The 12,276-nt window shown below is 39.5% G+C and overlaps 1 protein-coding gene across 1 annotated transcript in view; it reads left to right on the top strand.

Annotated features, from left to right (window-relative positions):
• The window catches only part of NKAIN3 (sodium/potassium transporting ATPase interacting 3), a gene marked incomplete at its 3' end in the record, with an annotated part of 391,041 nt that overhangs the window by 185,090 nt on the left and 193,675 nt on the right, over positions 1-12,276 (top strand). The window contains exon 3 of the mRNA XM_062189882.1: positions 5,871-6,068. Coding sequence (XP_062045866.1) covers positions 5,871-6,068 — 198 coding nt within the window. The remainder of the gene's footprint in view (positions 1-5,870; positions 6,069-12,276) is intronic.

The raw sequence follows: 12,276 nt of genomic DNA, 5'->3' as shown, positions 1-12,276 counted from the left end.
TTGACCTTGAAGGAGTTAACACACCATTCCAAAATATGGCACTCTGGTACAGTCCTTTTTTTCTGTGTTCAACTAAATAAACTTGAGGGAGAGAGAGAGAAGAGGGAGTTGGGAGTAGTGGGGATGGAGAAACAGAGAAAGAGAGAACAAATACAAATGCAGGGGAAAAACTCTGACCTTCCTTAAACACAGGAGGAGAAACTCGCATGTGAAAGGTGCCCTCCCTACACCTGGAGGAAGGAAGCTGTTCTAATTACCTACTGAAGGGGAGTCAAGGTTGAGGGAAATATATAGTAATTAACCTGGTTATACTAACCTTTATCATCATAGCCACTTTCCATGACTAACTAACCTAACCCAAGCCACTTGCCTTGTATTTTCACAATTTTCTACTCTTTGTCCAAATAAGGTATCTTCTCTATTTGTGTATTTATTTTGCTTTATAAAAATTGTGCTGTGTGTTGCAATTTCTTATATAGGAAATTTAATTTTCAGGCATTAAGTTTTTCTTTTTTATGTTTAAAATCCAGTTTAGAAATGAGAGAAATCGGCCGGCGCCGCGGCTCAACAGGCTAATCCTCCGCCTTGCGGCGCTGGCACACGGGGTTCTAGTCCCGGTCGGGGCACCGATTCTGTCCCGGTTGCCCCTCTTCCAGGCCAGCTCTCTGCTGTGGTCTGGGAGTGCAGTGGAGGATGGTCCAAGTGCTTGGGCCCTGCACCCCACGGGAGGCCAGGATAAGCACCTGGCTCCTGCCATCGGATCAGTGCGGTGCGCTGGCCGCAGCGCACCAGCCACGGCGGCCATTGGAGGGTGAACCAATGGCAAAAAGGAAGACCTTTCTCTCTGTCTCTCTCTCTCACTGTCCACTCTGCCTGTCAAAAAAATTAAAAAATAATAAATAATAAAAAAAAGAAATGAGAGAAATCAACCACAAACTTATGGTAAATTTTTACAACACTGTGAAGTTTAAATTTTAAATACAACTTGATGTTATTGATAGAATTCCTCATCCTAGCAGTCTATTAAAACTATTTCTTTATATTACTTTCACACTGTCTAACTGTTTCTTTGGGTCTTCAGTTTTTTAAAAGGGGGTCTCCGTCATGTGACCTATATTAAATAAATGTGCATGATTTACTACCATTAGTTTCTCTTAAGTCAACTTAATTTTCAGGCCCAGCTGAGTTAAAGGAAGAACTGTGCCTCCCCTACAGCCCTGGATAATCCCCTTCCTCCCCTTTCCTTCTCCTCTTCTTTTTCCTTCTGCTCTTTGCCCTTCTCCTTCTCTCCCTCTCCCTCCCTCCACACAGTTATCCTCACAACTTGTTTTAATTTTCTGGTTGTTTTCTCTTCTCTCTTGTTCACTGTCACTTGGTAATCATAGACATAGAAGAAGATAAATAATTTTCCCTGAAACCTCCTGAGTTCCAATTTTGAACTTCTTTTACAAGACAGATTTTCACGAGAGAAACAAGTAGAAGTTAATGGACATACATACCTCTTATACATAAAGGAACCCCCCAAACTTAGTAGAGAATAAAATTGAGATACGTTTATTTTGGTGAAAAATTAACTCCATGTGCATGAAGATGTCTTCAAAACATATTTGAAGATGTGTAGTTTGAACAAACTATACATGGATTTTTAAAAATTTTCAAAGTACTTTTATACATGAGCTGTACCAAGGGAATGGGTAGTTATCAAAAATTTTAAACTTTGACTTTAAATTCCACCTTCAGTGAAAATGAGAGAAACAAAGTGAAAGAGGCCAACTGGAAAACTAATATTGAATAAAGGCTGGTTAGTAAACTTTACTATATATAGTCCTGTGGTGCATTCCTCTACCTTGGTAAGGCTTCAAGGTCATCTCAGGTGATCAAAGTTTGCCTTTCTTGTTAGAGAGAGGAGGAGGGACACCTTTGTAAATAAATCTACTGCTTTTAGTCAAATAAGTGGGAGTAAAGATATATTTTACTGTATCTATGTCTTCTCTAATGACCTCAATTCAAAATAGTATTTATGCCAACATAGGATATTTTAAAGTGGTATTCTCTACCATCCTTCACATACACATGCGTAAATATAAATTCCATTGTTTAACTCTTTCTTTCAGAAGACAATTGCAAATACGTAAGTCACATCAGTATTAACTTGCTTGACTATGATGTGTTGAAATACATAATATCATAATTATAAGAAGTGGGAGAGAAATGCCTTTCTCTCTGTCTCTGTCTCTCACTGTCCACTCTGCCTGTCAAAAAAAAAAAAAAAAGAAGTGGGAGAGAAATGATATTTGAGCAACTTGAAAATTTTTTTTTGACAGGCAGAGTTAGACAGTGAGAGAGAGACAGAGAGAAAGGTCTTCCTTTTTCCGTTGGTTCACCCCCTAAGTGGCCACTATGGCCAACGCGCCACGCTAATGCGAAGCCAGGAGCCAGGTGCTTCTCCTGGTCCCCCATGTGGGTGCAGGGCCCAAGCACTTGGGCCATCCTCCACTGCACTCCCAGGCCACAGCAGAGAGCTTGCCTGGAAGAGTAGTAACCGGGACAGAATCCAGCTCCCCAACCGGGACTAGAACCCAGGATGCCGGCGCCACAGGTGGAGGATTAGCCTATTGAGCCGCGGCACCGGCAGAAAATTATTTTTAAGATTACTTTGTTTATCTGTGGTTTAGCATTCTTCATGTATTTCAAAAGCACAGGCTTTGGTGAACTAAACATCTCAATAAAATAAATTATTTTCTCTATTATTTCTATTTATAAAAATTATTATTTTCTGTTTTATTTTCTTACATAGGAAATTCTATGCTAAGATTTTCTTTCTTAAAGTTTAAAACCCAGTACAGAAAGTGATAGAAATCAGCCACAAATTTCAGATAAAAGGTTACAACACACTCAAGAAGTTTAAACTTTAATTATAACTTGATGCTATTGATGATTTCATTCAAATTTTAATATAGTCATTACAAAGAACAAGGCAATTTATAAATATGTTATAGTTCTAACAAATTGAGAACTATGCTGAGAGGTTTTATGGTTAGTTCATAAATTGACTGTTGTTTTATTTGCATCACATAAATCTTAGTCAAAGTCACGTGAAAGAAACTCACAGCCTATAATAGGAAAGGTCCCTGGGTAGGAATGCTTAGAGAATAGAATTGCTACAGATTTTCAGATCATGCTAGCTCATCCTGAACCTAATGAATTATGTTAAAATGGGAAATAATGCACAGTTCTTCTGTAGTGATCAAGATTAACTGTAATAGATTACATTTGATGAGCAGAAAAGAAGCAATCAGTGTGCATCACTGATGTTTCCCTGCAGGTAAATTGCCTTCTGTTAAACTGAATTCACTGGTGAAGCAATTATTTTTCTATAATACTTTCCCTTCGGAGGATAACTATAAATGATACATGCAGCAAGCCAACAACCAAAAAATAATGTAAAGTGTTTTATTAGCAATAAAGTGCTGTAACTGTGAAGGTAACTGAATAGCAAACCAACAAAATAACAAGAAATGTAAAATATTTTATTATTGATATAATTTGAGGCATACTTATAATGGCACTTTAAATCCCTTGTACTGAAAAAAATTCAAAAAATGTATAGCAACTTTGTCCAGTAACATGCATTAGAAATGTTTCCAACCTCAGGATTCCTTACCATAGACAGCAGTGTATAAAGGGCATGTGTCCCCACTGGCCTTGTGTTAAGACCTCTACAGTGGTTACTCTCAGAGTCAGCCATGGGTAAGCTCAAGGGCTTTCCATTTCCTACCAGCTTCCCCTATGTGGTCAGAGTCCTCACATCAATTTCAGGCACTTAGATGCATCCTAGGCCACTAAGCTCAGAAACTGTCCTCAAAGAGACCTTGGAGTGCACAGGCAAGCATCATTTGGGCTGCACAGTTAACCTCTGTGCTTCTCAGTAAAGACCATTTGCAAAGCTTGCTCCAATATAGCTCTCTGGTGTTAACTCAGTGGAACCTGCTGGGAGAGAGAGAGAACACTGGGAAATCAACACCCACTGACTCTGCTCCTGCATTCACAGATATCCTATAGTGCAATTCTCTGGGCCGAGAGCCATGTGGCCCTCTCTCCATCATCACTCCTCTGCCTTCCTGTTCCACACATGCAATTGTAACCTTTATTTGGAAGATGAGAGCTTGATTCCTCATCTGTTCTTTTTAGTCTATTATTTATGATAAAAAAAGATGAACTTAGTTCTTCATAGCTGACATTCCGGAATGAAAAGTTGAATAGCCCTTATGAGTATTCTGAAATGCAAGTATGAGCTTGGTCTAAAATGCTTGAAAACACTTGGAAATGTTTCAGATTTCACATTTTTTAATATTTAATATGCATATAGAGATATCTTTGAGTGGAACACAAGTCAACACATAAAGTTCATATACGTTTCGTATGTACCTTATGCAGATAGCATGAAGGTAATGTCATACAACATTTGTAATGCACCTGCATTTGGACTGTGACCTGTCATATTGTAGTAGCACATCAGCATGCAAAAAGTTTTGGATTTCAGATTTTCAGATTAGGGATGATCAATCTGTACTAAAGGACATCTCTTAAGAATCAAAATCCTGGACTCTTTTTATCTCCACTGGGAGCTCTGAAAACATACTTGCATTTGCTCTGTGAAAATTAAGGATCACCTTCTTTGTTCTTTTGTTGGGCACTGCTGGAACTTTCTGGCAACAAGTGAGGAGGAAAGATCTAGTTCCTTTCAAGGGATGAGGAGTGGTAAAGGGTGAGAACAGGAAGATACCAGGTAATGTGAGAGAGGACTACATCATAGCTCCTAGTACAGACTGCATAGGATCAAATCCTAGCTTTACCACTAACTCGCTGTGCTACCTCGGGCAAAGTAGTTTACCTCTGTGTGGCTTACTTTCCCAGCTTTGTTATTTCCAATGGCTGCTGTAACAAATTACTGCAAACCTGATGGCATAGACAACAGAAATTTCTCTCATAGCTCTAGATGCTGGAGGTCTGAATTTCACTGAACAGAACTCAAGGCTCTGGAAAGAACATACCCCCATGGGAGCTTTAAAAGTGGTTCCTTTCTGGCCTCCTCCTTTTTCTGATGGCTACTGACAGCCCTGACCATTGCAGCCAAATGGGAAGTGAACCAGAGGGTGGACAGTCTGTCTCTCTGTTATTCTCTCTGTGCATAACTTTGCATTTCAAATAAACAATTAAATCTCTAAAACAAACAAAGAAAATGAATACAAGTGAATGCATTTAGGGCCCACCCAAATAATCCAGAATAATCTCCTCATATCTTGATTCTCAGTTAACCACATGTGAAAAATCCTTTATTACTATATGGTATACAATTCATGTGGATCAGGCTATCAATATCTTTTGTGATGACAATTATTTAGCTTTCTATAAAATAGGTTAATAATAGTATCTACAAGAACATTAGAAGAAATGATATATTAAATTCACTCAAGAAATGTCTAATGTGCAATAAAGCACTCAATAAAAGTTAGCCCATCACAGTGATGTCAATAAGGTTTCAGTAACAAGAAAATGCAATAAAAATGCATATTAAGCAAAATAGTTTTTTTTTTTACTAAGCATGCAGGAAGGGTCTGGTTTCTGGACCTTTGAGGTGAGCTAACTGTACAATACCATCACTATCCAAATGATCATATCTTAATACTTTAAGCCAAGAAAATAATATATAGATATTTAGTCATTTATTACTTTGTCTTTGTTTCTTTCACCTGAAAGTGAAATCATGTCAATCATTTCATTTATCCTGAATTCTTCAGAAGGTCAAAGTAAAAAATGTGATGTAATATGATTGTCTCCTTGTGGTCTCTTGTCTCCTGCCCGCCCAGGATACAGATCTAATGACATTCAACATCTCCGTACATCGGTCATGGTGGAGGGAACATGGGCCTGGCTGCGTCCGAAAAGTGCTGCCTCCTGCAGCTCATGGCATGATGGACGATTACACCTACGTCTCCGTCACAGACTGTCTCGTCGACTTCCAGTACCTGGAGGTCATCCACAGTGCTGTGCAAATACTGCTCTCTGTAAGTGTGACTCTTGTGTTATTATCTGATCAGGACTCTTCTTGACTGGTGTTTTATGTCTAAACTTTCTCTATATACCTATCTGGTAAATGGTGCTACAATAAGCACACAAATATATACTGACTATGGAAATAGTAGCAGTTATATTATCACCAGTTGTATTTCATGACAGATTACATCATTTTCCTCTTGGTATACAGACACTTTGTTTTTAGTTGCTAAAGTTTCTAACTTAAGCCATAAAATATGCATCATTCAATGAACTAGTATGATCATCTGCCAGAAGTGCACAGTTGTGTTTTAGCTATTTCAGGCTCATCTACCAAGGCATTCTTCTCCTAAAGAATTCACGAGAAATATGTCTGGAATCACTCTCCCACCCCACTCCCCAATGCTTGTTCAAGCTAATAAATGTCACATTCAAATGTTTTATTCTTTAAATGTTCCCAAAGATTCTTGGCATTACTGTGCCTAAAATTTGGTGTCAAGATACAATGTCATATAGAGAAACAGATAAAAGCAATGGCATGATGAAGCCATAAAAGGTTTATGTGCCAGGAATTTCTTAAATTAACTTCCTTCCATCAGACTGTCCTCCCCACAGTTTGACTACTGTATGAAGTGAAATTAGCCAAATATGTATAACATTATCAGCAATGGAGTTTCTTGCCATTTTGTTTGAGTCAATGTACAATAAAGCCATTCTCAACCACATTTTCCACATAAACCATTAGTTCTTTGTCCAAATGGATAGAGTTACAAAATAAGAAATGCCTCTCCAGCGTTGCTCACTACCCGCCACCCCAGGAAGGTCACCTGTCATCATGTTGGGCTACTCTGGGCAGGCACTCAGGAGTAGGGAGTCTTTTAGGGTTACAGTGTGAGCCATCCTCGTTCCTGACTGGTGTGGAGAGAGCGAACTGCGGTCAGTTGGAGATGGACACATGCTGGGTTGGCAGCAGCTGGATTTTGAGTCCTGTTTCAGTCCTGTCTCAGTCTTGGTTGGTTGGGGGCCTCGAGACCTGCCGTTACATTACCAGTGCCTACTTCACTCTCTCGAGCGGAGTGCTGAACCGGAGTAGAGTATGGTGTGCAGATGTGTGAGGAAAACTTCTGGACTACTTTCAGTCTGGGGTTACCATGCAACACTTAAACGATGAGGGGAGGTGCCTCATTTCCAACAGCTCCTTCCTGGTGAAGGGTTTCAGTTGGAAATAGCCCATGGCTTTCTGGTGATGTTCTGATCTGAAGTCGCTTCTCCTTCCCCAAAGAACATTTCTTACCAGACTTTAAAAAAAATAAAAATAAAAAACTGAAAGAAAAAAAAAAGAAATGCCTCTCAATAATAACCAAATATCCAGATAAATAAATAATGAAAATATTAGAAAGCTCTGTCAGTCAAGAACACAACTTGGGATTATTTCTAGAAAGAAATCAGAGAGCTACTTTATATCATTTACTATGTGCATTATTTAATGCTATATAAGCTATCACTCTAAAATGTAATTACTTAAAACAATATCATTTTATCACTTGGTTCTCAGTAGGTTTAGAATCAAGGCAGGGCTCAGCAGTGTGATTCTCTTGCTACATACAATATTGGTTAAGGTCACTCAGGAACTGAAGCATCCAAGGATGCCTCACTCCCACATTTGGTTCAGGTTATTGGTTCCTATACTCTTCCATATGGCTTCTTTTTGCAGAAAATTTGTCAGACTTTATTGCAAGAAGGTAACAGCATTACAGGAGGTGAAGGACCAACAGGCAAGCATTTATCAAGCCTCTATTTGAGTAATGTTGTCTGTTGTTCCATTGGTGACCACAAGTTACATGATCAAGCCCACAGTCCATGTGAGAAGGACTATAGAATGTGAGAACATTCAGAGAAATGGTTCCTTTAGGACTACCAGTATAGAAGTCATACCTAATTTGGTCAATACATCGATTTTCATTATTTAACTTGCATGTCTTAAGTTTTAAGTATATTGTGTTTTACAGCACAATAGAGTTATAATTTTTTAGAAAGACTAAAGATTAGAATAAGAAAATAAGCAAAGACCTTTTAATGTTCCAATCCAAATACACAAAATTACAGTGAATTCAAACAAAGGGATTATATTTCAGTGCCAAGGAATTTCCTTTCAGGCATACAACAAGAAATATGATCACTCTAGATGTCTACAATCCTATTTACAGGTATAAGTATAATATACTACCATTTGCCATATCAGTTTATCAAATTTTCCTTTTTCTCTGATCTTTCTTTAATTCAGCAGTACCTATAAAATTGTGGTAAAATGTACATGTTTAAATCTTTATTTAAAATATGTGGAAACAAATTTTTTCTTAAAGAATTTTAGTCTATTTTGAGGTATAAAACAACTCTATTGTAATACACTGTATTCTAAAGGTTCTTATTCATTTTTATAACTTTTATTTAATGAATATAAATTTCCAATGTACAGCTTATGGATTACAATGGCTTCCCCCTCCCATAACTTCCCTCCCACCCGCGACCCTCCCCTCTCCCGCTCCCTCTCCCCTTCAATTCACATCAAGATTCATTTCCAATTCTCTTTATATACAGAAGATCAATTTAGTATACATTAAGTAAAGATATCAACAGTTTGCACCCACATAGAAACACAAAGTGAAACATACTGTTTGAGTACTAGTTATAGCATTAAATCACAATGTACAGCACATTAAGGACAGAGATCCCACATGAGGAGCAAGTGCACAGTGGCTCCTGTTGTTGACCCAATAAATTGACACTCTAGTCTATGGTGCCAGTAACCACCCTAGGCTGTCGTCATGAGTTTCCAAGGCTATGGAAGCCTTCCAAGTTCGCCGACTCTGATCATATTTAGACAAGGTCATAAAAGACAGGGTGAGGATAGTAACCAATGATCCTAAGAGTGGTATTAACCAGGTCTGAACAAATTATACAGCATTAAGTGGAGAAGAGGACCATCAATACACACAGGTTGGGAGTAGAGCCATTGGTGGTAGAGTAGAGGTTATGATTACAAAGGAATGAGGCCCAAGTATGCTAGACTGGGTCTAGAACAAAGGACAGAGTCATTATTAGAGGAGCTAAGAAAGGTGCTGTCTAAGCTACAATTAAGTTTTCTGATTGAGAGGCAAATAGAACCTGACAGAAGGGGCTTGATAATAATCTGTTGGGCTTTAGGCCTTGTAAGTTAAGAGGCCCAGACCTATCTATCTCTTCACATGGGATACATCCTAAGGGAGGTGTGAACTGTCTGCTTTCGGTGGAGCCTTAGAGGCTTGAGATGAGTGTGGCCTGAGAGCTATGTTTGGTTCCTCAGGGTTGAGGGTGTGTCAAAGGTGACACTCCCAGGTTAGGCATGGTAAATCTTTCTTTCATTGTTTTTTTTTTTTTTTTTGATTCAAAAGGCAAGTAATTCCGCACAGCTGAACGCACAGGTGAACGTAATTGGAGGTAGTTAGCAGGCAAATGATATACCCACAGGAGCCAGAGATCAGAAGCTCTTTCCCAAGGACCACACAGGGAATCTCTGCTGCCCTCGGTGTGGGCTCCAATTCTCCTGCAGTCTCCTACTTGGTTGCCAAATTAGATCCTAATCTCCTGTTATTTCACCCCTCCCCCCAGAGTCAGGTTTTTCTGCTAGGTTAGGGCCGGTGCAGACCTGAGGTTGCTCTGCTTATGACGTATGTCCAAAATGGCGCCTGCTCTTTGTCTTGCTAGCCTTTGAGGGGTGAGCGGAGAGAGAGAAACTCGTGTCCGTATCGGTCACTTTTTTTTTTTTCCTCTCTCTCTTTTAGTTAGCCTGGTGAACTTTTCCCCACGGAGTTTCAAGCCTCGTTCCCTCTAGTCTCCTCTTTCCACTTTCCCGCTGGTCTCAGGCTATTGAGGTTCGGTTCAACTTGCGTTCCAGCGCTGGTGTGTTGAGTCTGCCGCTGGTGTCCTGAACTTGGGCTTCCACTTTCTCCACGTGGGTCCACTGTGAATCACTAGCTCTGGAAGAATTTCCTCTGCTGTTTCTTCCCCTACTCTTCCCTGAACCTGCAGTATCTCCACTTTTATTAAACTGTCTCTTCCCGGACTATCAGTGTGCTCCCTTCCTATTCCGCCATTTTGCCGCTCCCTTATTCATTTTTAACATTAAAATATTTTTGAGAATCTTTCATGTGTTGACAGATCACTCTCACTTTTTAATAAAAGATTTATTTATTCATTTGAAAGGCAGAGTTACAGAAAGAGATAGAGTCTTAGACAGAGAGAGATATCTTCCATCTGCTGGCTTACTTCTAATGGCCACAACAACTGAGCCTGGACCAGGCTGAAGCCAGGAGCCTAGAACTCCATCTGAGGCAGTGGGCCATCCTCCATGACTTTTCCAGGCACATTAGCCTGTTGTTGGATCAGAAATGTATCAACCAGGGGCCAGCCTTATTGCATACATGTTAAACTGCCTCCGGTGACACTAGCATCCAATGCAAGCACTGGTTTGGGTCATGGGTGCTTTGTTTTCATTCCAGCTCCCTGCTAATGAGCCTGGGAAAGTAACTGAAGATGGCCCAAGTACTTCAGCCCCTGCCACACATTTGGGAGACCAGGATGAAGCTCCTGGTTCTTGGCTTCAGCCTAGCACAGTCTCAGCTTTTACAGCCATTTGGGAGTAAACCAGCACATGGAAGATTCTCTCTCTATCTCTCTCTCTTTCTCTCTCTCCCTCCTTCCTCCTTCTCTCTCTCTCTCTCTCTCTCTCTCTTTCTCTCTCTCTCTCTCTCCCTAACTGTATTTCAAATAAATAAATAAATGAATAAACCTTGGGTATGGAGGGAAGAAGTGGAGCAGCCAGGACTAGAACTAGCACCCACATGGGAAGCCAGTGTTGCAGATGGTGGCCTAAGCTCCTGAACTACAAAGCTGGCCCCAGATTATCCTTATTTTAAACAACTATATTCATAGACAGTTGTACAGCATTTTATGCAATGATTGACTAGTGTCCAAATCTTTATAATGCAACAGAATGCTATGGAATAAAAAATAAATTTCCCAGTACTAATTCCAACTCCAATGAATAGGAAAATGAAAGCATTTGTTAGGGAGCAGACCTGTTACACAAAAACATACCCTAAGGAGAAATCTACTTAAAATTATACATTGCCACCTAAAAGTTCTTTGTCACTTTGAATGAATTCTTTGACATCATGGTTTAATGAACACTCAAAGTTGCTAATGTGCATCCATAGTCCTGACTTTACAATTCAGTCTTCAAGAAATAAATGAATCAGTTACAGCTTTCTGACTTTTCTGTATAATACACCTGCAAGACAATATGTTCAATGTTCTGTATTTTTATTTGGGAGGCAGAGAGACAAAGAGAGGCAGATAGGAAGAAAGCAAGAACACACAGTAACTCTCACCCTCTGTTTTACTCCTTATGTGCCCACAATGACTAAATTTGCTAACACTGGCAAGGAGCTGGGAATTATGTCCAGGCCTTCCTTTGGGTGGCAGGAATTGAGCTGTCACTGTACCTCACAGGGTCTGCACTGGTATGAAGCTAGAGTCACAAGCAGAGATCAAACCCATGGACTACAATAAGGGCTGTAAGCATCCTATCCAATCTCTTAACCATTAGGACAAATGCTTGCCCTCCATATTTTCTTTTACATTAAAATATATTATATTCTGAAATTGTTTCACAACTTTGAAGTTTTAATTGTTTCCCATTATGTGCAGAGGTCGTATTACAATGCCCCCCAATGAATGCCTGAAACTATGGATCATATTGAATCTACATATACCACGTTTTTCCTACACATAGATACTTGTGATAAAGTTTAATTTATAAATTAGGCACAATAAGAGATAAACAAAAACTTATAGCAGATTTTACTAATCTCAGCATGTGATTTTTTTTTCTTTCCTTAAATCAAATACTTTCAGTTTTCCACTTAAAGGGAGCAATTCATGGCTTCTCTTTGGCACATACAAATTGCCAGCTTCATTATCTTATGCTTTGGCCATTCCATTATTAACAGCAGACCATAAACCCTGCTGTCGATCTGATAACTCAGAGGGCAGCAAGTGACTAACAGGTGGGTGGCCTCCTCAGCATGGATACCCTGGCCAAGGGCTGATTTCACCCCCTGCTGTGATGGAACAGAATAACTCCAGATTTCACCTGACTGCTACCCAGAAACACATACA

Source organism: Lepus europaeus, chromosome 4, assembly GCF_033115175.1.
Source record: "Lepus europaeus isolate LE1 chromosome 4, mLepTim1.pri, whole genome shotgun sequence".
Classification (NCBI taxonomy): domain Eukaryota; kingdom Metazoa; phylum Chordata; class Mammalia; order Lagomorpha; family Leporidae; genus Lepus; species Lepus europaeus.
The sequence above is the reverse complement of the archived record's forward strand: the minus strand, read 5'-3'. Positions and strand labels throughout refer to the sequence as shown.